The 25,869-nt window shown below is 35.8% G+C and overlaps 1 protein-coding gene across 1 annotated transcript in view; it reads left to right on the top strand.

Annotated features, from left to right (window-relative positions):
- LOC111527975 (calcium-binding mitochondrial carrier protein SCaMC-1-like) overlaps window positions 1-25,869 on the top strand; it is a 51,359-nt gene that overhangs the window by 9,746 nt on the left and 15,744 nt on the right. Inside the window, exons 3-6 of the mRNA XM_026449152.1 lie at window positions 1,133-1,184; window positions 4,107-4,218; window positions 14,815-14,973; window positions 18,373-18,525. Of these exons, the coding sequence (XP_026304937.1) occupies window positions 1,133-1,184; window positions 4,107-4,218; window positions 14,815-14,973; window positions 18,373-18,525 (476 nt within the window). The remainder of the gene's footprint in view (window positions 1-1,132; window positions 1,185-4,106; window positions 4,219-14,814; window positions 14,974-18,372; window positions 18,526-25,869) is intronic.

Raw genomic sequence — 25,869 nt, 5'->3', positions numbered from 1 at the left:
ATTTACAGTATTTATAGGGTTTTCTTTTTCCTTTCTTTTCTATAAATTTTTCTAATCTTTTTTCTTTTTTTTTTTTTTAGTGGTTTGTATTTATATACTTTGTTTCTTGTTAGTAGTTAGGCTTGAAATTTTACTATACAAGTTTAATTTAAAGGCTGAAGTTAAACAAAATCTTTATACCCTCTTCAAACAATAGAGTTTAGGACACTTTTAGCTCCAGTTACCCCTCTCCTAATTTATATGCTGTTTTATTCTCTTTTTAAACTGAACAAATAGGTATTGTAATTGTTATTTTATAGAGAAAATTTGATTGATGTTTTTATATTTAGCATCTTATTTACTCACGATTCTTCCTTGCATCCCACACTACTCATCCAGGATAATTTTTCTTCATGAACTGCATCCTTTGGAAATTCTTTTAGTGGAAATATATTGGTACTTAACTCTTAGTTGTTGAGCATCTGAAAGCATATATATTTCACTTTTGTTCTGGAAAGAGAGTTTTGCTAGATACACAGTTTTAGTTTGACAATTATTTTTACTCAGAACTTTGAGATATTATTCTACTGATTTTAGATTGCACTATTAGATGGAAGATTGGGCTAGTCTTTATATTGATCCTTGGTCGGGGATTTGTCTCTTCTCTCTGTGTTCTCTTATGATCTTCTTTTTGTCTTTTGGGTTCTGTAGCTTTTTATCTAGTGAATAGGCCTGTCTTGCTTTCTTTTTATTAATTTTACTTCCTCAGTGTTAATGTTGTACTTCTTGAAACTATGTGTTTATGTCTTATGACAGTTTGAAAAAATTCTCAATCTTTATATTTCAAATACAGTTTCCTCTTCATTTTCTTTGTCTTTTTTTCATCTTTTCTACTTTCTTCTTTTTCTGTGCAGCATTCTGGGTAAGTCCTTCAAATATATCTTCAATTCCCCTCTTCATCTATCTCTTTTCTTCACTTAACTGTTCTACTGAGTTTATTAACAATTTTTTATAGAAGTTTTTGTCATTTGGTTCTTTTTCAGATATGTTTGATAATTTCTTATAGTTTATAATTTCTTGATTGTTTTATGATTCTATCTTTTATGTCTTAACATGAAATATATCCTGTTAATCTGTATCTTATATCTGACAGAATATTTTGGCTGTTGCTGTGGACAAAATCTAATTACATACTCTTATAAGAGGTATATTTTTAAGTAAATGGAAGTGTTAGAAGAAAAGGATGGAGAAAGCAAAACATTACAAAAATAAAAAGGGGCATTTTGTAATGATTAGGGATTTTATTTACCCAGAAGATAGAATTCTAAATTTGTATAGGTTTAATAATATAGCCCAAATTTATAAATCAAGAATTAATAAACGTACAAGGAAGAATAGATAAGTAGTCAATGAGTATAGTAAGAGAGTTTAACTCAGATTTCTCAGCATTTAATAGAACAAGCGGATGGAAAATGCCATTAAAGATTAAATATAGCAATACCATCACCAACCGTTACCTAGAAAACATTCATAGAATATTGCACTCGAAAACTGAAGAATATGTTTCTCTTAAAGCACACGTAGGACATTGATAAGAATTGCCCATACATTGGGTCATAAAGGAAATGTGAAATATTTTAATAAAGAACTGGAATCATACAGAATATGTTCTCTATTCATAAGTAATTAAACAAGAAATAAGCTTTCTTAAAATAAAAAATAGGATTTTTTAAAAAAAGAAGTAACAGATAGGACAAGTTTGATAGAAACTTGGGAGTTTTGTCAATCTATGGATTTTTTTCATTGATATGACAAATGGTGTTTTATAAGCCATTACTCACAAAATTATATGTGGCTATACTGTTTTTGGAAAATTTGAAATACACTGCTGAATCGTACTCTAATTAATTATGAACTACTGATAGCAATGATTTATTCAAAATTTATTTATAGAACTTCTATAAACATCAGTCATAGCTGTAGCTACAAAAGATGCAGTTGTGAACAAGCCAAAGTCCCCACTTGAGGGTTTCAGGCTAGTAGATAATTCCAGATGATTATAATGTAGTGTCATAAGGCAAAGGAGATTGAAGCGGTACACATTGCCCACAGGTGAATTTTGTAGGGAATGTTTAGTTTACCTGAAAATGTCTTTATATAACCTTCATTTTTGAAAATTATTTTTATTGCAGTTGCATTCTAGGTTGACAGTTTTTTTTTTTTTTTTCCAGCACTTTGAAGTTATCACTAAAGATGTCTACTATTGGCCAGGCGCAGTGGCTCACGCCTGTAATCCCAGCACTTTGGGAGGCCGAGGCAGGTGGATCACCTGAGGTCAGGAGTTCGAAACCAGCCTGGCCAACATGGTGAAACCCTGTCTCTACTAAAAACACAAAAATTAGCTGGGTGTGGTGGGAGGTGCCTGTAATCTCAGCTACTCAGGAGGCTGAGGCAGGATAATTACTTGAACCTGTGAGGCGGAGGTTACAGTGAGCCTAGATCATGCCACTGCACTCCAGCTTGTGCTTGGCGACAAGAGCCAAACTCTGTCTCAAAAATCAAACAACAACAACAACAAAAAAAAGATGTCTGCTATCAAGAGCTGACTCTGATGTCAGTGGTTGCTTTTTTTAGTTCCCCCTGTATGTAATGTTTCTTGCCCTCACTTCCAACTTTGCTTTCTTTTTTGAACTCCAGTGTTGCTCAGCTACTGAATTTCTACAAACTCACAGTCCTTCAGTAGCTATTTTTGTCAGGCCAATGGAGTCAAGTGTAGCTTAGTATTTGGCCAAAGATTCAAGGTTACCCGTATAGTTTCTGGAACACCGTTGAAAATTTGACCTGAAAATTCCTGCTCTCTCAGCAGCCCTGAGCTCCAATCTTTGTTTATTCTACCCACCTGTTCTTTATTTAGGCTCCTACTTGTCTATGCTACTATTTGAAGTGTCCCCAGCCAAAAACGAGAATCAATGGAGAGCTCAACTTCTCGGTTTCCTTCTGTCAAGTATCACAACCCTGTCCTCTTTGTAGACCAATGCCTGAAAACAGTTGTTTCATATATTGTGTCCAGTTTCAGATTGGTTTACAGTGGCAATCTAAGTTCTATAGCCACTATTTTATCTTGGCTAGAACTGGAAATTGTACTAATCTTTTTGTTGGCAGAATGGAATTTGTTTTTCAGAACTTGTATTTACAGTAATGCTACCTAAAAAGCATTTCACTAATTCCACCTTTTAGTCAGACAATGAAACAACTTAAAAAAATGGAGATGCTTAAAAATTGAGTAAATCCTAAATTTTCCATGGTAAAAAGTGAGTTTTTAAATTAATAAAAGATTGTTTTAAAGTTGATTTAAAAGCTATAAATAGGGAGAAAAGGATCAGAAGTAAAAATAATACTTGAAGAGCCAAAAGATGTAAAATTACCCTTAAATCAGTTTTATTCACTTTTCATCCATTTATTCATTGATTCAACAGATACTTATGGAAGACTAAGTATTGAAGATACACAGATGACTTGGTCTTTCCCTTCAAAATATCATAGGAAAATATGGGAGAAATACATACAAGTAAATAATTAAAAAGCAATGTGTAATAAAATCCACTAGAGGGGCATTCTACCAATTACCTGATCAGCACTCCTTGAAGCTATCAAGGCTATCAAAAACAAGGAAAGAGAAACTATCATAGCCAAGAGAGCCTAAGGAGACGTGATGACTAAATAGAATGTGCCATTTCAGCTGGGATCCTGAAACAAAGAGAGAACATTAGTTAAAAACTAAGAGACTCTGAATAAAGCATGGACTTTAGTGAATAATAATGTAGCAATTAATAATATTGGTTCATTAATTATAACAAATGTACCATAATAATGTGAAATGTTACCAATAGGGGAAACTGAGTGTGGGGATATATGGGACTCTCTGTATTATCATCTCAATTTTTCTGAAAATCTAAAATTGCTTAAAAAATAAAATCCATTTAAATAACAATATGAAAATACAGTAATTTGATGAAGTCCAAAGGAGTGGTTCCAACAATAAATATTTAAGAAGTATTTATTTTTATAGTGGTGCTAACTTTGATATAAATGTTGCAAGCACTATTTTCTTTTTTTAAAAATTTCAGCATGGATACTGATGGGTCAATGACAGTAGACTGGGATGAATGGAAGTACTACTTTTTACTGCATCCTGCAAAAAATGTCACTGAAATTATTCATTTTTGGAAGCGTTCTACTGTAAGATTACTTTGTATTTTACTTTGTTTTTATTTTGTTCTCAATGTCATAGCTGCTATGATCATATAATCCCTACAATCCTTGCAGCCTCAGGGGCTAAACTTACAATATTTCCCCCCAATAATGTTCTGCTAATTTAACGAGGGGTATTAGTATTACGTGTATAAACATAGCAACCAGTTTCTTTGTTTGCCAAAATCTAGAACTTAACATCATAATCTACCTGTTGAAAGTGCCTACTTTGTGTTAAGAATTAATTTCCCTGATGGCGAGTGATGATGAGCATTTTTTCATGTGTCTGTTGGCTGTATGAATGTCTTCTTTTGAGAAATGTCTGTTCATATCCTTTCCCCACTTTTTGATGGGGTTGTTTGTTTTTTTCTTGTATATTTGTTTGAGATTCTGGAAATTAGCCCTTTGTCAGATGAGTAGATTGCAAAAATTTTCTCCCATTCTGTAGGTTGCCTGTTCACTCTGATGGTAGTTTCTTTTGCTGTGCAGAAGCTCTTTAGTTTAATTAGAGATACCATCTCACACCAGTTAGAACGGCAATCATTAAAAAATCAGGAAACAACAGGTGTTGGAGAGGATGTGGAGAAATAGGAACACTTTTACACTGTTGGTGGGAATGTAAACTAGTTCAACCATTATGGAAAACAGTATGGCAATTCCTCAAGGATCTAGAACTAGATGTACCATATGACCCAGCCATCCCACTACTGGTATATACCCAAAGGATTATAAATTATTCTACTACAAAGACACATGCACACGTATGTTTATTGCGGCACTATTCACAATAGCAAAGACTTGGAATCAACCCAAATGTCCATCAGTGACAGACTGGATTAAGAAAATGTGGCACATATACACCATGGAATACTATGCAGCCATAAAAAAGGATGAGTTTGCGTCCTTTGTAGGGACATGGATGCAGCTGGAAACCATCATTCTTAGCAAACTATCACAAGAAGAGAAAACCAAACACCGCATGTTCTCACTCATAGGTGGGAACTGAACAATGAGTTCACTTGGACTCAGGAAGGGGAACATCACACACTGGGGCCTATGATGGGGAGGGGGGAGAGGGGAGGGATTGCATTGGGGAGTTATACCTGATATAAATGATGAATTGATGGGTGCTGACGAGTTGATGGGTGCAGCACACCAACATGGCACAGATATACATATGTAACAAACCTGCCCGTTATGCATATGTACCCTAGAACTTGAAGTATAAAAAAAAAAAAAAAAGAATTAATTTCCATGGCATAGTATTTAGATCGTCCTAGAAAAGTAAAAAATAATATATTTTTCTTTTTTCACAGATATGCTGTATCTGATTGGGTCTTCTGTCATAGAAAACGTAAAGTCAAATATTAGGATTTGAAAATTTTAGAACCAGAAGGGGTCAAATATTTAATAATCTACCTGCTCATGTTATATAAGCACTTGACTTGGAGTTGTAACAAGGAGATCTTGTAATTGAAGACTTTGTCTCGTTTTGCAGATCTCAGGTGTGGGGGTTAAGTTAATTATTTTTTCATGGCTTACTATTCTCATTCACCCTCCTGAGTTTTTGCTTCTTCTCCATAGAGAACATAGGGGAAGCAAAGAGTACAGGCTCTGGACTGCCTGGGCTTGAATTCCACATCTGCCACCCACTTGTTATATCAACCTCTCTGTGCATCATTTTCCTCAGTTAGATAGAGATAAAAATGATAAACGTTTTGAGAATTAAATTAGTACATTAGTTAGTATATTTAAAACAGGGCTGAGCACGTAAGTGTTCAATACATGTTAGTTGTTGTGATAGGCACTTATTCTATCTAATATGTTTCATTTGTGTTCTTGGATATTTATATATTTACATATTCTTAGGATGCATGTAGTATTGTTTCACACATGTGTTTTTGATTTGTATAGCTAGTGTTGTGTTAGAGGCCACATCTGATTTCTTACTTTATGATTTGTCCTTGACGTTATATGCTCATCTAATTTATTGCTTCTAACATACTCATAGCATGAACTTATTTCTTCTTTCTTGTCTATTCCCCAAGAAATGGACATCTATTTTTTCTCCAACTTCACCCATAAAAAATGCTTTCCTTTTATGTACTTTAGAGAATTTCACACAGTTTTGTAAGTCATAGGGAATACATTTTACAACTGCTAAGGTATCCAGTTTCAATTTTGTTTTAATTTCATGAAATATTGCCATATTTTTTTTCCAGAATGGCTAACTGTAACAATTCACACTCCTGCCAGAATGTATGAAGGTTCCCATTTCTTTATGTGTTGTTTATTACTTGGTATTATTCAGTTTTATAGTATTTGCTGTTCTGTTGGGCATAAAGTTGAATTTCATTTTTTTAACATGCATCTCCTTGATTCCTGGTACATCTGAACATCTCTTCACAGGAAAATGATATTCACATGTTCTTTTCTATGAATTGTCTGTTTATATGCTTTATCTAGTTTTTTATGGATTTTCTATCATGTCCATAATGTTTCATAAGAGTTACATATTTATCCTAGATAGTAATCTTTGGTGTACTCAGACTTGCACATATTTTTTCTAGTATGCCATTTGTCTGTTGTTTCTTTGTTTTGTCCATGATATTCCTGGTTGAACAGAAATCTTTGATTTTTGATCGGTAAATCCACAAAATATGTAATGGTTTACAATTTTGGCATCTTATTTAAGAAGTACTTTCATACCTCTTGGTCACAAAGATGTTCTATATCTTCTGTTAATTCTACGGTTTCTGCTTTTACATTTAGGCCTTTAATGCATCTGTTAGTTCACATTTCTATACGATTAAAAGCAGGGCTCTGATTTTATTGTTTTTATATGTAGAGGGAATTTTCTCTCACATCAAGCTTCCATAAATACTTGAATATTTTCTTGAACTCTCTTTTCTGTTCCATTGTTTTGTTTTTTATGCCAGTATTGAACTGTCTTTATGACTATGGTTGTGTAGTATAATACTGACCTGGTAAATACTTCCTCTTTGTCTTCCTTCCCTCATTGATTTTTCTTATCTTAAAATAATTATTCATTTTATTTATTTTTTCATCTATTTATTTATTTATTTATTATACTTAAATTTCTGGGATATATGTGCAGAATGTGCAGGTTTGTTACATAGGTATACATGTGCCATGGTGGTTTGCTGCACCCATCAACCCATTACCTGGGTTTTAAGCCCTGCATGCATTAGGTATTGGCCCTAATGCTCTCCCTCCCTTTACCCCTCACCCCCTGACAGGCCCTGGTGTGTGATGTTTCCCTCCCTGTGTCCATGTGTTCTCATTGTTCAACTTCCACTTATGAGTGAGAACATGTGGTGATTGGTTTTCTGTTCCTGTGTTAGTTTGCTGAGAATGATGGGTTCCAGCTTCATCTATGTTCCTGCAAAGGACATGAACTCATTACTTTTTATGGCTGCATAGTATTCCATGGTGTGTATGTGCCACATTTACTTTATCCAGTGTATAATTGATGGGCATTTGGGTTGGTTCCAAGTCTTTGCTATTGTGAATAGTGCTGCAATAAACATATGTGTGCGTGGATATATACCCAGTAATGAGATTGATGTGTCAAATGGTATTTCTGGTTCTAGATCCTTGAGGAATCTCCACACTGTCTTCTGCAATGGTTGAACTAATTTACACTCCCACCAACAGTGTAAAAGTGTTCCTGTTTCTCCACATCCTCTCCAGCATGTTGTTTTTTAACTTTTTAATGATCGCCATTCTAACTGGCGTGAGATGCTATCTCATTGTTGTTTTGATTTGCATTTCTCTAATGATCAGTGAGGATGAACTTGTTTTCATATAGGCTTGGGGTTTCCACCTTCTGAAGCCACAGCCTGAGCTGTATAATGGCCCATTTCAATCATAGCTGGAGAAGCTGGGACACAGGGTACCAGGTCTCTAGGCTGCACACAGCATGGGGACCCCGGGTCTGGCCCAGGAAGCCACTTTTTCCTTCTGGGCCTCCAGGCCTGTGATGGGAGGGGCTGCCATGAATGTCTCTGCCATGGCCTGCAGACATTTTTCCCATGGTCTTAGGGATTAACATTAGGCTCCTTGCTACTTATGCAAATTTCTGCACCTGGCTTGAATTTCTCCCCAGAAAATGGGTTTTCGTTTCTGTCACATAGTCAGGCTGCAAATTTTTGAAACGTTTATGTGCTGCTTCCCTTATAAAACTGAATGCCTTTAGTAGCACCCAAGTCACCTCTTGAATGCTTTGCTGCTTAGAAATTTCTTCCACCAGATACCCTAAATCATCTTGCTCAAGTTCCAAGTTCCAGAAATCTCTAGAGCAGGGCCAAAATGCCTCCAGTCTCTTTGCTAATACATAACAAGAGTCATCTTTACTCCAGTTCTCAACAAGTTCTTCATCTCCATCTGAGATCACCTCAGCCTGGACTTTATTGTCCATATCACTGTCAGCATTTTGGGCAAAGCCGTTCAGCAAGTCTATAGGAAGTTCCCAGCTTTCCCACATTTTCTTGTCTTCTTCTGAGCCCTCCAAACTGTTCCAATCTCTGCCTGTTACCCAGTTCCAAAGTTGCTTCCACATTTTTGGGTATCTTCAGCAATGCCCCACTCTACTGCTACCAATTTACTGTATTAGTGCTTTTTCACACTGCTGATAAAGACATACCCGAGACTGGGAAGAAAAAGAGGTTTAATGGATTTACAGTTCCGCATGGCTGGAGAGGCCTCAGAATCATGGTGGGAGGTGAAAGGCACTTCTTAAATGGCAGTGGCAAAAGAAAATGAGGAAGAAGCAAAAGTGGAAACCCCTGATAAACCCATCAGATCTTGTGAAACTTATTCAATATCACAAGAATAGCATGGGAAAGACTAGCCCCCATGATTCAACTACCTCCCATTGGGTGCCTCCCAGAACACATGGGAATTCCGGGAGATACAATTCAAGTTGACATTTGGGTAGGGACACTGCCAAACCATATCACTGATATTGAACATTTTTTCATATGCTTGTTGGCTGCATGTATGTCTTCTGAAAAGTGCCTGTTCATGTCCTTTGTCCACTTTTTAATGAGGTTAAAAGGTTTTTTTCTTGTAAATTTGTTTAAGTTTCTCATAGATGCTGGATATTAGACCTTTGTCAGATGTATAGTTTGCAAATACTTTTCCCATTCTGTAGGTTGTCTGTTTATTCTGTTGATAGTTTCTTTTGCTGTGCCGAAGCTCTTTAGTTTAATTAGATCCCATTTGTCAATGTTTGCTTTTGTTGCAATTGCTTTTGGTGTATTTGTCATGAAATCTTTGCCCGTTCCTATGTCCAGAATGGTATTTCTTAGGTTATCTTCGAGGATTTTTATAGTTTTATGTTTTACATTTAAAATCTTTAATTCATCTCAGGTTGATTTTTGTATATGGTATAAAGAAGGGATGCAGTTTCAATCTTCTGCATATGGCTAGTCAGTTATCTCAGAACCATTTATTGAATAGGGAGTCCTTTCCTCATTGCTTGTTTTTGTCAACTTTTTCAAAGATCAGGATGGTTGTAGGTGTGTATCCTTATTTCTGGGCTCTCTATTCTGTTACCTTGGTCTATATGTCTGTTTATGTACCAGTGCCTTGCTGTTTGATTACTAGAGCCCAGTAGTATAGTTTGAAGTTGGGTAACGTGATGCCTCCATCTTTGTTCTTTTTGCTTAGGATTGTCTTGACTATGTAGGCTCTTTTTTGGTTCCATATGAATTTTAAAACGGTTTTTCTCTAGTTCTGTGAAGAATGTCATTGGTAGTTTGATATTAAGAGCTTTGAATCTATAAATTCTTTTGGTCAGTATAGCCATTTTAACAAGATTGATTCTTCCTATCCATGACCATGAATGTTTTTCTATTGTTTGTGTTGTCTCATTTCTTTGAGCAGTGTTTTGTAATTCTAATTGTAGAGATCTTTCACCTCCCTGGTTAGCTATATTCCTAGGTATTTTGTTCTTTTTGTGGCAATTGAGAACGTTATTGTATTATTGATTCCACTCTTGCATTGGATGCTGTTGGTTTATAGGAATGCTAGTGATTTTTGTACATTTATTCTATATCCTAAGACTGTGCCAAAGTTGTTTATTGGCTCAGGGAGCTTTTAGGCTGAGACTTTTGGGTTTTCTATATATAGAATCATGTCATCTGCAAACAGGAATAGTTTGACTTCCCCTCTTCCTATTTGGAAGTCCTTGATTTCTTTCTCTTGTCTCATTGCTCTGGCTAGGATTTCCAATACGATGTTGAATAGGAGTGGTGAGAGAGGGTATCTTTGTCTTGTGTCAGTTTTAAAGGGGTATGGTTCCAGATTTTGCCCAAACAGTATGATGTTGGCTGTAGGTTTGTTGTAGGTGGCTCTTATAATTTTAGCAGAAATAGTACCAGCTTTTCTTTGTATAAGTGCGATAATTTGTATTTTAAAGTATGTTTCTTATATGCCTAGTTTATTGAGAGTTTTTAATATGAAACGATGTTGGATTTTGTCAAATGCCTTTGCTGTATCTATTGAGATAATCATGTGGTTTTTGTGTTTAGTTCTGTTTATATGATGAATCATATTTATTGATTTGCATATATTGAACCAACCTTGCATCCCCAGGATAAACTTGATAACTTGATCATGGTGGATTAACTTTTTGATGTGCTGTTGGATTCAATTTGCAAATATATATATAGTTTTAGAGAGAGAATCTCACTCTGTCACCCAGGCTGGAGTGCAGTGGTGTGATCTTGGCTTACTGCAGCCTCGTCCTCCTGGGCTCAAGCAATTTTCCTACCTCAGCCTCCTCAGTACCTTGAAACACAGGTGTGTGTCACTGTACCTGGCTATTTTTTTTTTTTTTTTTGGTGGGGGTGGTCAGTGGGTAGAGATGCGATTTTACCATGTTGTCCAGGTTGGTTTCAAATCCTTGAGCTCAAGTGATCTGCTTACATTGGCCTCCCCAGATGCTGGAATTACAGGCATGAACCACTGTGCCTGGCCATTTGCAAGTATTTTGTTAAGGATTTTTGCATCAATTTTCATCAAGGATATTGGCCTGATGTTTTCTTTTATATTGTGTCTCTGCCAGGTTTTAGTATTGGGAAGATGCTGGCTTCCTAGAATGAGTTCAGGAGGAATCCCTCTTTCTCAATTTTTTGGAAAAGTTTCAGTAAGAATGGTACCAGCTCTTCTTTGTACATCTGGTAGAATTTGACTGTGAATCCTTCTGGTCCTAGGCTTTTTTGGGGGGTTGGGGGTTAGTAAGCTATTTATTACTGCTTTGGTTTCAGTTTCAGAGCTTGTTATTGGCCTGTTCAGGGAATCCATTTCTTCCTGGTTCAGTCCTGAGTATGTGTCTCCGTCCTGGAATTTATCCATCTCTTCTAGGTTTTCTAGTTTGTGTGCATAGAAGTGTTTGTAGTAGTATATCATGGTTGTTTGTATTTCTGTGGAGTCAGTGGTAACATCCCCTTGGTAATTTCTAATTGTGTTTATTTGGATCTTCTCTCTTCTGCTTTATTAGACTGACTAGTGGCCTATTTATCTTATTAATTTTTTCAAAAAACCAACCCCTGAATTTGTCGATCTTTTATATGGCTTTTTGTGTCTCAGTCTCCTTGAGTTCAGCTCTGATTTTGATTGTTTCTTGTCTTCTGCTAACTTTGGGGTTGGTTTGCTCTTGCTTCTCTTATTGCTTCTAGTTGTGATGTTAAGTGGTTAATTTGAGATCCAGCCTTTGTAACTTTTTGTTGTGGGCATTTAATGCTATAAATTTCCCTCTTTTTTATTGTACTTTATGTTCTAGGGTACATGTGCACAACATGCGGGTTTGTTACATATGTATACATGTGCCATGTTGGTGTGCTGCACCCATTAACGTGTCATTTACATTAGGTATATCTCCTAATGCTATCCCTCCCCCGTCCCCCCACCCCACAACAGGTCCCAGTGTGTGATGTTCCCCTTCCTGTGTCCAAGTGTTCTCATTGTTCAGTTCCCACCTATGTGTGTGAATATGCGGTGTTTGGTTTTCTGTTCTTGCGATAGTTTGCTGAGAATGCTGGTTTCCAGCTGCATCCATGTCCCCACAAAGGACATGAACTCATCCTTTTTATGGCTGCATAGTATTCCATGGTGTACATGTGCCACATTTTCTTAATCCAGTCTGTCATTGATGGACATTTGGGTTGGTTCCAAGTCTTTGCTGTTGTGAATAGTGCTACAATAAACATACGTGTGCATGTGTCTTTATAGCAGCATGATTTATAATCCTTTGGGTATATAACCAGTAATGGTATGGCTGGGTCAAATGGTATTTCTAGTTCTAGATTCTTGAGGAATCGCCACACTGTCTTCCACAATGGTTGAACTAGTTTACAGTCCCACCAACAGTGTAAAAGTGTTCCTATTTCTCCACATCCTCTCCAGCACCTGTTGTTTCCTGACTTTTTAATGATCTCCGTTCTAACTGGTGTGAGATGGTATCTCACTGTGGTTTTGATTTGCATTTCTCTGATGGCTAGTGATGATGAGAATTTTTTCATGTGTCTGTTGGCTGCATAAATGTCTTCTTTTGAGAAGTGTCTGTTCATATCCTTTGCCCACTTTTTGATGGGGTTGTTTGTTTTTTCTTGTAAATTTGTTTGAGTTCTTTGTAGATTCTGGATATTAGCCCTTTGTCAGGTGAGTAGATTGCAAAAATTTTCTCCCGTTCTGTAGGTTGCCTGTTCACTCTGATGGTAGTTTCTTTTGCTGTGCAGAAGCTCTTTAGTTTCATTAGATCCCATTTGTCAATTTTGGCTTCTGTTGCCATTGCTTTTGGTGTTTTAGACATGAAGTCCTTGCCCATGCCTATGTCCTGAATGGTATTGCCTAGGTTTTCTTCTAGGGTTTTTATGGTTTTAGGTCTTAACATTTAAGTCTCTAATCCATCTTGAATTAATTTTCGTATAAGGAGTAAGGAAAGGATCCAGTTTCAGCTTTCTACTTATGGCTAGCCAATTTTCCCAGCACCATTTATTAAGTAGGGAATCCTTTCCCCATTTCTTGTATACCACTGTTATTAACACTTCTTCTCTGGCTAGGCCTGGTTTAAATGCTCCCTCTGGAGGGGAATAGTTGATCACACCTGTAATCCCAGCACTTTGGGAGGCTCAAGATGCTTGAGCCCAGGAGTTTGAGACCAGTCTGGGCAACATGGTGAAACCCCATCTCTACTAAAATACAAAAATTAGCCAGACATGGTGGCGCATGCCTGTGGTCCTAGCTACTTGGGAGGCTGAAGTGGGAGGCTCACCTGAGCCCAGGGAGGTTGAAGCTGCAGTGGGCTGTGATCACACCACTGCACTCCAGCCTGGGCAACAGAGTGAGACTCTGTCTCAAAAACACATGTATGCGCGCACGGGTGCGCACACACACGCGCGCGCGCACACACACACACACATCTTATTCCCTCCATGAGTGGATGTCCGCTGAGTTCAGTCTGCTTTTCCTTTCTGCTTTAACAGGACAGCACTGGGTTTAATGCCTCACAATTGCTGTGCTCCCCCTCCCCCAGTGCCCAGAGACACTCTCCGTATCTTGCCATCACTGTTGGGGGGCTGTAGGAGGGATTTTGCCAGTGATTTTAGGCTGTGTTTTCTATCTCTTCAGTGCCTCTTTCAGTGATACCAAGCTAAAATCAGGTACTATGAGGGCTCATCTGATTTTTGGTTCTTACGAAGGTGTTTTATCTGGGTAGATGGTTGTCAAATTGGTGTCCTTGCAGGCGGATGATGGGTAGAGTCTTCTGCCTTCTTGCTCTGCCTCGAGCCTCTATAATGTCTTCTGAAGACACCTTTATTTGCTACTGTTTTTATTGTACCTATTTTCTCTGTATTATAATTGTTTTTTTTTTTCCTTTCCTGTCTCTTTTATTACTCTGTTAATTCCTAGAGGGCAGAAACTAACTTCTGCACTAAACCAGATTGCCTCAACATTGAGAAAAAATCGATCATCTTGGCAAAAGCAAGTATGATCATTGAAAAGAAACTAAAATGCAAACGTGGTAGGAGTGTAGACTTTTAAAAAGGAAACTGACATTTGAAGAAAGAGTCAATGCAAATGATAAAGAAATTTAATCAAATCATATAAGATGCTACTCTTGAATTTTGACTTAGGTTTAAGTGATTAAAGGAGTTTGAGAGAATTTGAAATAAAAGAGGGAATATTTATTATTTACTCCTTGCCTAGTATGTGGCAGACACTGTGGTGAGTGGCTTGGATGTGGTCCCTGTACTCACGGTTTACATTTTTCATAGAACAGATTAACTAAATAGTTTGAGAATTTAAAATTAATAATTGCTCTAATTTAATTGATTTTACATTAAATCTATATGTCAATGCCTTATTAAAAATCATTTGATATAGTACACGTGCTAAGAAAATTGTTGATCTTAGTAACAGGAAGTGGCATAAAAAAATCTTTGGATTTTTGGTCTTTGTAAAAAGTTATCCTTGGTCCTTGTAGAAAGCTATCCTTATAATTTATCAAGTGTTTACACTTTTCTTTATTGTCTAATTATTCTTCCTATTTATCAGTTAATTGACATAGGAGAGAGTATAGCTATTCCAGATGAATTTACCGAACAAGAAAAGCAGTCTGGAGATTGGTGGAAGCGTTTGGTGTCAGCAGGAATAGCTAGCGCGGTTGCACGGACATTCACAGCACCTTTAGACCGCTTGAAAGTCATGATGCAGGTTTTTTGCTCACCTTACCTACCCTTTAAGAATTAAAGTAACTTGAAAAGTCGTTGGCAGCTTCAAAAAAGGTTTTAAAAGTATTTTGGCACATACTACTTCTCATTAAAATTTTACATTTTCCTGAAAATGTAAATGCTAATTTTCAATATTAAAAGATTTCTTAATTTTCTTAAACTACTGTGTATTCAAATCAGTTTTTATTTTAAACAATAATAGAACCACTCTATTAGAATGTTTTCAAAAAATTAGCTAAATTTATGAAAGAAACGAGAAGATATCATTAGACTTTGTATTGGTTATCTCTAACCCTGGCACCAACATAATAGCATGGTTCTATTCTACCATTTAATTACTAAGAATATTCCCAAGGGCAGAAAATAAGTTTTTTACAGTTTATTATTATATTTTGTTTAATTACATTTCCTTCATTGAAAATGGATTGTCAATAGTAGTTATAAAATAGTACATGGCTTAATGTGTTAATTATCATAAGTAGAATCCACAACTAAAATCTGATATTTGCTGAATACTTTCTCTGCAAGGGTATAAAAATTAGTAATCCACAACCTAATGAACTTAAATTTCAAATTAAATTTACATAAGTGGGTGTTTTACTATCTTTTGCTTTTTGGTAATGGTGACATTTTAATAATGGATTATGAACAGTTATTATATAAAGTGAATTAATTGTGTAATAAGTTTAATGTTACAGGTTTAAGAACTATTTAGTTTATACTCTTGCCTCATTCTGAAAAATGATTTATCTTAATTAGGAATTAAACTTACATAAATATATCATTTATGGAAAATATAGGTTGTTAGAAGGATAACTTTTGTGGGGGAAACACTTCATTCATTAATTCCACATATATTTATTTAGGGTCAGTTATGTACTAGCTGCTTTAATAGGCATTAGAGACTATAGGAAAATGTTAGATGTAGTTTTTGTCCTTAGAGAATTTACAAGCTTTCTTGGACAATAGTTAGTTAGATAGGTAATAATAAAATGTGATATAAGTGCTATCTACCCAGACAGATGATGCACATAGTACTGTGGGAGTACCAAGGGGAGTAAATACTATTTCCCCGTATGCCTAATATTTCTTACATAAATATAGAGTGAGATTCTGCTTAATGCATCCCGTGGAGATAAACCTTTAATTCAGTGGGCTAAGTGTAGGGAACATACTTTGAATGGCATTAGACGATAAGACACAACCCACCATCCTTCCGCATGTTTGATTTCATCTGTGATCTATGTTCTTTTCAGATAGGTGACTCAGTTCAGTCATTCCTTAGGTAAGAGCAGGAGTTGAAAATTCTGTATTGCAGGTGGAAATATAAAACAGCTTCCTCAATAACTATGCCTGTCAGAAAATTAAATAATGAAATTTAAAGGAGAAAGATACAGACATGATACAGTGCTACACAGAGATAGAGACATGTAGGGAGATGAGAAACATGGAAAGGGGACCAAGAGTAAAAATAAAGACAATGTATTTGTCTTGCGCCCATCATATGCTAGGCGCTAAAAATACAAAGATGAAAAAGCATATTTCTTATACTCCAGGACCTTACAGAGATACAAACAATGTATCTACATGATGATGATGATAATATTGAAAACGGTAATTTTCAATTAATTGCACATAATTACCGTGTGCAAGATAGAAAATTATATTTATGGCTATTGTAAGGACACAGGGTAGGGGTAATCAGTTCTCTGAGGGCATGGAAAAGAGTCAGTGGATTAGGGACGGAGCAAATAGGGGATCTGAAAAGAGTGAAAAAAGAGAAAGGAGTAAGGGAGGTGGATAGAGAAGAGTAGGAAGAGGATGGGAGACAGAAACATAAAAAAGAAAAGGAAAATAGGGGAAAAAAGAGGAGAGAAGATGATAGATACAAGCAAGTTAGAAGTGGGGTTAGGAGAGTACTATAATGAGAAGCAAAGGAAGGAAGGGAAAGCAGGAAGGAGTCACTGCCCTTTTATGCTATTCTGGGTTTGATCTCTTGGCTTTCATTTATCCTTATATTTGACAATGAAATGGGTTCATTAGAACTTGTGCACTCTATTGATAGAGGTATTATTGTGTGAGCTTCACACAACTGAAAAAGAATTCTGTGAAATAGAGGAAGACATATGTGTTGTGGTCAGAGGCAGTTTAATATAGTTCATGAGCAGAGACTTTACAGTCAGAGAGCCATGAGTTGGAATTTTTGATACTTTAATCACTTTTTCTGATCCACAGACATGTAGGTGGTTTTTACTCCTCCTTTTTTAAAGCAATTATTCATAATTTTATGAACACCACTATTTATTAATCTTTTTCATATTTAAGATTACTTGTTTAAAAAATTCCTAGTTTAAGTAATAATATGAACATTTTTAAGGCTATACATATTTTACCAAATTTTTTTCTAAATATGTTCTACCCACAGAAGAGAATGTTCATTTTGCTTTGTTCTCCCATGATTTTTCTCTTACTTTATAGGCAGGAGGGCATTTTATTAACATTTTACTTTCTTAAAAATAGCATTTTTTCTTATTATAACACACTAGAAAAATGGGAAAACACAGAAAAGGATAAAGGAAGACATGAAAATGACCTGTACTCCTCATGTATGAGGTTGTTAGGGATGCTGTAACAAAGTTCCGTAAACTGACTGGCTTTAATAACAGAAACTTATTGTCTTGGTTCTGGAGGCTAGAAGTCGAAAATCAAGGTGTCGGCAGGGTTGGTTCCTTTAGAGGGGTGTGAGAGAGAATCTGTTCCAGGTCTCTTTCCTTGGCTTGCAGTAGGCAGTCTTCTCTATCTCTTCACATTGTTTCCTCTCTGTGTGTGTCATGTCTCTGTGTCCAAATTTCCTTTCATAAGGATGCCAGTCAGAGTAGGGCACACACTAATGATGTCACTTTAACTTGTTAAAGACCCTGTCTCTAGGTCACATTGTGAGGGAATGAGGGTTAGGACTTCAACATACGAATTTTGGGAGACACATGTTAACCCATAACACCTTGCCACCCAGGAATATCCACTGTTGAAAGTTTGATGTTTTTTCATTTATCCTTTTCTCATTGCATATATCAATACACTCTTTAATAATCTTATAGTATATTTGTACCATCAACACTTCTTGTTTGTCTAAAATTCTCTGGTAATTAAGTTATTTCTGTTTTTTTAAGTTGTCCTTTTTCTTTGATGTGTTAAAGTATGTATTTTGGCACAAGAAAATTTAATATATCAGTTTTAGATGTCTCTGAGGGAAAATTAAAACTGTTGAAAATCATGAATTTATGCATATATGTATATTTATTTTTATTAGCAATAGCAATACCAACACCATAAAGCCAGTAAAATGAATTGAAAAGTAAATAAATGTGCTATTTGTTTATAGGTTCATAGTTTAAAGTCAAGGAAAATGAGATTGATTAGTGGCCTTGAGCAGTTGGTAAAAGAAGGAGGAATTTTTTCCCTTTGGCGAGGAAATGGTGTAAATGTTTTAAAAATTGCACCAGAGACGGCACTCAAGGTTGGGGCCTATGAACAGGTAAAACATTTTTGTCTGTGGAATTTTAAACAAAAATCAGATTTTAAATTCAATTTTCAAAAATTCATACTCTCATGAAAGAGAAAACTGGAGTATGTACAAGCAGTAGTTTTCAATGTAAATATTAATGACTGTGTATTCTCATTTAATTTTTTGTGTTTTCATATCGCTATGGTTTACAAGAGAAGTTCCATAAATTACTCTATATTAAAACTGATGTCTATTAGTAGATCTTTTAATTTCAATGTCAGTGTAGGAAGTCTTCACAAAACATTTCATCATTGATTTTATCTTTGAACAATTTGAAAATTTTACAGAAATTTCAGTTCATTTGTTAATGAATAGAGGATCAACATCTTAATTTAGCCAAGTGATGAAGAGATGAAAAAAATGCATTGAATTTTAAAATTTGTTAATCTCATTTAAATTATTCACTTTGAGATGAGATATGTCTATTTTCAAATATTATAAGATACTAGTGTCACATAAGAGTCTAAGAGTGCTCTGGGTGCCTCTCAAGTTTTCTATCTTCACTGTAAAATCTTGTAGTAATTCTCCTTTCTTTAAACATTTTTATAGCATATAGCATTAAAGTGCTTATTTTGCAGACTCTTGTTTATAAGGTCACCAGAACCTCAACATTTTAAGAAAATATTAAAGAATGATCATATCCTTTTCCAACCAAACAGTTGAAAAGCAAGTAGATGGATGAGTAGGACTCTGGGCTTAGTTGTAATGCATGCAAATCTTAAAAACATACATCTCTTATTTAAGTAGGGATAGGCTTACTCATTCAGCAAGTATTTCTTTTATTTACCAATTTTTCTTGAATACTTAGTGTGATCAGCTTCTTTTCTAGGTGATGGAAGGGTCATAGCAAATAAAACAAGAAACCAATCAACCAAACAACAAACAACAAAAACCCGACTTCCTTTGTCAGAATTGTATTAGAATATAGGTAGGAGGAGACAATAACTAAAGAAGTGAAATATACGGTATGCCAGGTGGTGACAATGGCTATGGGGAAAACAGAGGACAGAAATTGGAAATAGAAATTAATAACTCTTTCAAGGATTTTTGCTGTGAAGAGAAGGGAAATGCAATGGTAACTGGAGGAGGTATGGGATTAAGAGAATGTTTTTCTAGAAATTGAAGAGGCAACATTTGTATGCTTAGGAGAATAATCCACGGGAGGGGGTACAAGTGATAATACAGGAAAGGAGAGGAGTGTTGGTAGGGGATTGTCCTTAAATCTTTGAGTGGGTGAGAGGAGATGGGAGCTAATGGTCATGGATGGGTTTGTCCTTGGTGAAGCATTTTATCCATAGTTACAGAAGTGCTACTATGTGGACACAGTCATAGCAGGTTTGTGGAAGCATTTTTCCTAGTGCTTCAGTTTCTTCCATGAAATGGGAAGCAAGGACATGTTGGATGTTTGAAGAAACAGAGGGTAGGAAATAGACTTCTAGGAGAGTGGAAGAGCAAATGGATTGAGGAAACATAGTAAGATTTCTGGCAGCAAAGGTGCAGTTGAAGTCAGTAGTCATGAATTTAAAGTGGTATCAGGCAGCATGTAGATCTCTAAAATCTTGTTTTCAATAGGTTTTGAACTCTGGCAGTTTCATATATCTAAATATTTGTTGTGTGCCTACCATGTGCTAGCTAGGTCCCATGTCTGGGAATACATGAAAGAACAAGATAGATAGTGCCTTTGGTCTTCTAGATCTTACATTCTATCAAAACTAGATGTTAAAATTTAAGAAGTGTTTATTTAAATGCAAATATCAATTTAGGCCAGGCACAGTGGCTCATATCTATAGTCCCAGCACTTTGGGAGGCTGAGATGAGAGGATCACTTGGGCCCAGGAATTCGAGACCAGCCTAGGCAACATAGTGAGATCCTGTCTCTACAAAAAATAAAAATAAAATTGGCCAGATGTGGACGCACACTCGTGTATTCCCAGCTACTTGGGAGGCTGAGGTGGGAGGATTGCTTGGGACTAGGAGTTTGAGGCTGCAGTGAGATGTGATTGTGCAGCTGCAATTCATCCTGGGTGACAGAGTGAGACCCTGTTTCTTTAAAAAACAAAAAAGAAAACTATGTTGCAAAGTATAAAAGAAGCATACCAGTGTGTATATTCGTGATTATTACTAGGAATATGTGTGTTGTTATTTGTGAGGTAAGGCACAGATGGAAAAAAATGGCCTGGACCGTAAATCATCAGTATGTCATCCTCACTATTTATGGTGATACACAGGTGGCATAAAGGACACTCCAGATAAATGTACTGTTTATTACTAACAGGACTTTGGTTTCAAATTTCTTTCTTGTCTTCAACCCTGATGAACTGGAGTGGATCAAAATCTGCAACAAAGGACATCCTTTTCTCTATTTAGTGCCAGGCTTGACGAGAGGCAGACTGAAGGAGTCCATTTCATACTTCTGCTCCCTTAGGACCCATCCTGATTCCTGATAGCTTTCCAAGGGCACGCCACCTTATGGGGGAAAAAGAGAATGAAAGGAATGCCACAGAAGATGCAAAAACCAGAAGTTGCTGCTGCCCAATTTTATTTATTAATATAATCTCATTTGTTTCCTCACTGTCTAGAAGCCCTACCTTCTCTGGTTAACTCACTTTTCACTTCCCTAGATTTTTCCTGAGGACTCAGTTTTTTTCCTTAACCCATAGCAGAGCACCTTATCATGGGAGGAGTGTTGCATGGGGTGAGGTAAAATAAGTTGTAATATAGGTTGTATTTTACTTCTTGGACCCTATATAAAGTTCTTATCCCAGCATTATCCATACTTAACATGTCCAGTACTGCTGCTTGACAAGTATTGCTTTTCAAGTAAAAGAATTTTTTTTGTTATTCCTTAACAAGTTGTGCTTTTCCTGTCTCCTTGATTTTGCTCACACGTTCTTTCTAATTGAGTTACCCTTTTTCTCCTTCTAACATATCTAAATTATTTCAAGAACTGAAGTCTTTCCCTTCCTGAGACGTAACCTATTTTGGTGTCTGCTCTTTCTGCCGTAGTATATGTATTGCTTGTACCACTTATGTAAACTAGAATTAGGTTTAGATGCATGTGACAGAAAACTCCAAACAATAGTGATTTAAATAAGATAGAAATTTCTTTCTTTTTCACAAAGTCTGAGGATAGGGAATTTAGGACTAGTATGGAAGTGCTTTGAAGGCGAAAAGAAACTCACTTGCATCCAGCTCACTGTTTACCATCTGTAGGGTATGATCCTTGTCTCCATGAGTCTGAGCTGGAACTCCAGCAATGACATATAAGTTTTATGCAACAACTAGGGGAAGAAGCAAAGAAGGGCATGTCCTCTCTAGAAAAATAGTATGCTTCTTTAGAATAGGGACCATAGCATCATTCCCAGAATAGTGCCAGCACATCACTGAGTATTACTAAGAGCCTAGTGTCATCATTTTATAGATGTAAAAATTGAGGCAAGAGAAGATAAATTACTTGAAGTGACACATTTAGTTGGCAATACAGTCAGAGTCAGAATCCTGTCCTTGGTCCCAGTTCTCCTACTTTGGGACAATGTTTCTAATACTATGTTAGAGTACAGGTCCTCAATCAGACTGGTAGGACATATCAGTGTGGCTTTAAGTGGTTAACTGAGATTTGTTGTAAATTATGATTAATAGTAGTTGAATACCAAAGTTTATGAGTGATTTACTCAAAAGGGAGATTTTATAGGGTAATGCTTAAGGTCTGGCACTGGAACCAGGCTTTCTAAGTTCAAATCCTAGCTCTACCACTTGCTAGCTATGCAAAATACAGCAAGCTTCTTAACCTCTGTGTGCTTCAGTTTTCTTACATGTTCCTTAACTTAAAATAGAAGAAATAATGATTAGGGTTGTTGTGGGAATTAAGTGAATTAACATGTATATAAAGTGCCTAGAACAATATCTGACACGAGCATTTATACGCATTTTCTATTTTTTTTTTCGTAATAGACAAGGCTATATCTTTAACATAATGGACACTTTTACTTACTTGCAGCTAGGAGAGAAAAGAGGGCGTTATACTGGCATGTGTGGAATTGTACATAAAACATAACCCATGAAAATGTGTGGCAAATGTGAATGTCAACTGTCATGTGTTCAGCTGGAAAAATGTCTAAAAAATTAACAGATATTTTAGACTGTCAGGGTCTGCAAAACCACCCCCAGGTTCAGTGATTTGCTAGGAGTACTCACAGGAGGACTCAGTGTATAGTCACACATGTGGCTATAATTCATTACAGTGAAAGGATACAAAGCAAAATTGCCAAAGAAAAAAGGTGCATAGGGTGAAGACCGGAGGAAACCAGATGTAAGCTTTCAAGTGTCCCGTAGAGTCACATGCTTAAATCCTCCAGCAATAAGTTATAATAACACGTGAAATGTCTATCCCATCAGAGACTTAGTGCCCAAGGTTTCACTGGGGTTGGTCACATAAGTACCCTCTGCATGGCATGTTCCAATATTTCAGACTCCCACAAGGAAAGCAGATATTCAGCTCAAATAATACTGCTTGCATAAAAAGTTTAGGCACAGTGAGCCATTCTTATCAGGGAATGATGGGAATCCTTCCCAAATCCAAGTTACCAAACACCAGCCAAGGGCCAACTTTGCAGGCAGTCTTTTCTAAAGATAGCAGTTTTAGTCCTGCTATATTAACTCTTTGCTTCACACAAACCATTTTAGAAATGTCACCATGAAGGGTAAAAAATTTCCTGGTAAACTTTTAGCTTAAAAAAAAAATACTACCTAATTCTTTGGCATCAAGGGATGCTATCATTTCTTTCTTTTATTTATTTATTTTTATTATTATTTCTTATATCTTTTTTTGCCTGTTCTTTCCCCCTACAGCTTTATTGAGGTATAACTGACAATTAAAAAGTTGTATATTTAAGGTATACAACTTGATGATTTGATATACCTGTACATTGTGAGGTAATAATCAAAATCATATACCTGTACATTGTGAGGTAATAATCAAAATCAAGCCAATTAACATACCCATCGTTTCACATCGTTACCAGCTTCTTTTCGGAAATGTGTCATGAGAACCTTTAAGATCTATTCTCTTAGCAAATTTCAAGTGTACAATACATTGTTGTTAACCATATTCACAGTGTTGCACGTTAAATCTCCAGAATTGATTCACTTTGAATAACTGAAACTTTGTACCCTTTGACCAACATCTCCCCATTTCTGCCTCCTCTCAGGCCCTTGCAAGCACCATTCTACTCTCTGCTTTTGTGAGTTTGACTATTTTCGATTCCACATATAAGTAAGATTGTGTAGTATTTGTCTTTCTGCATGTGCTTCATTTCACTTAGCGTAATGTCCTTCAGGTTCATCCCTGTTGTAAGTGGCAGGATTTATTTCTTTTTAAAGACTAAATAATATTCCATCGTATGGATTGTATGTATTCTGTTGTAATATTCCATTATATACCACATTTTCTTTAACCATTTATTCATCAGTGGACATTTAGATTACCTCCATACCTTGGCTATTGTGAATAATGCTGTGAAATGAACATCAGAGTGCAATTATTCCTTTGAGATACTGATTTCATTTCCTTTGGATATATACCCAGAAGTGTGATTGCTGGATCATCAGGTAGTTCTGTTTTTAATTTTTTGAGGAACCTATATATTGTTCTCTATATGGATATAGCCATTTATATCCCATCATGAGTGTATAAGAATTCTTTTTTAAATTCACATTCATAACACTTGTTATCTCTTGTCTTTCTGATAGTAGTCCTCCTAAAAGGTGTGAGGTGATTTCTCTTTGTGGTTTTGGCTTGCATTTCCCTGTTTACTAGTGATGTTGAGCAGCTTTTCATATGCCTGCTAGCCATTTGTATGTCTTCGAGGAAATGTCTACTCAAGTTCTTTGTTCATTTTACCATCAGTTTCTTTTGCTATTGAGTTGCATGAGTTCCTTATCTGTTTTGCATACTAAACCCTTATCAGAAATATTATTTGCAAATATTTTCTCCCATTCTGTAGGTTGCCTTTTCACTCTGCCAGTTATTTCCTTTTCTATGCAGAAGATATTTAGTTGGATGTAATTGCTCTTGTTTATTTTTGCTTTTGCTACCTGTGCTTTGGTATCATATTTGAAAAATCGTCACCCAGATGAATGTTAAGAAGCTTCTCCCCTACGTTTCCTTCTAGTAGTTGTACTGCTTTAGGCCTGATGTTTAAGTTTTTAACCCATTTTTAGTTGGTTTTTGTATATGGTGTGACATAAGGGTCTCCTTCTTCTACATGTGAATATCCAGTTTTTCCAACACTATTTATTGAAGAGATTATCTTTTCCCCATTGAGTGTTCTTGGCATCTTATCAAAGATCAGTTGACTGTAGATAAATGGGTTTGTTTCTAGGCTTTCTCTTCTGTTCCATTGATTTAGCTGTCTGTCTTTATTACCACCTTCCTTTTGTTACTATGGCTTTATAATTAATATGTTTTGAAATTGGAAAGTGGTTATGCTCCCAGCTTTGTTCCTCTTGCTCAAGACTGATTTGTCTATTCAGGGTCTTTTGTGGTTTCATATGAATTTTAGGATTTTAAAAAATTTTCCATAGAAGGAATAACACTGAATTTTTTGGGGGATTGCATTGAATTTGTACATAGCTTTGGGTAGTATGGACATTTGAACAATGTTAATTCTTTCACTGCATGGACGTGGATGTCTTTCTATTTATCTGTGTCTTCTTTAATTTCCTTCATCAATGTTTTATAATTTTCAGTGTACAAGTCTTTAACCTCTTTGGTTAAGTTTATTCCTACATATTTTAATCTTTTGTGCTATTGTGAATGGCAAAATGATTAAAGATTATTATTTTCTTAATTTCCTTTCAATATAGTTCATTGTTTGTGTACAGAAACACTAATGAATGGTGTTTGTATGGTGATTTTTCTATCCTGAAAATTTACTGAATTTGTTTATTATAACATTTTTGGGGAGATGAGTCTTTAGAATTTTCCATATGTATGACCATGTCATCAAAAACCGAGATAATTTTACTTCTTTCTTTAGTTATGTCTTTACTTTTTCTTGCCTGATTGCTTCAACTAGGATTTCAGTACTATGTCGAAGTAGCAAGAGTGGGCATCCTTGCCTTATACTGGATGTTAGAGGGAAAGCTTTCAATTTTTTCCCATTTATTATGACGTTAACTGTGGACTTTTAATATATGGATTTTATTGTGTTGAGGTAAGTTCCATCTATGCCTATTTTGCTGAGCATTTTAATTATAAATTAATGTTAAATAATGCTGTTTCTGCATCTATTGAGATGATTATGTTTTTTTTTT

This window comes from Piliocolobus tephrosceles, chromosome 1 (assembly GCF_002776525.5).
Source record: "Piliocolobus tephrosceles isolate RC106 chromosome 1, ASM277652v3, whole genome shotgun sequence".
Lineage (NCBI taxonomy): Eukaryota > Metazoa > Chordata > Mammalia > Primates > Cercopithecidae > Piliocolobus > Piliocolobus tephrosceles.
Note: the sequence above shows the minus strand (reverse complement) of the source record. Positions and strands in the feature narration are given on the sequence as shown.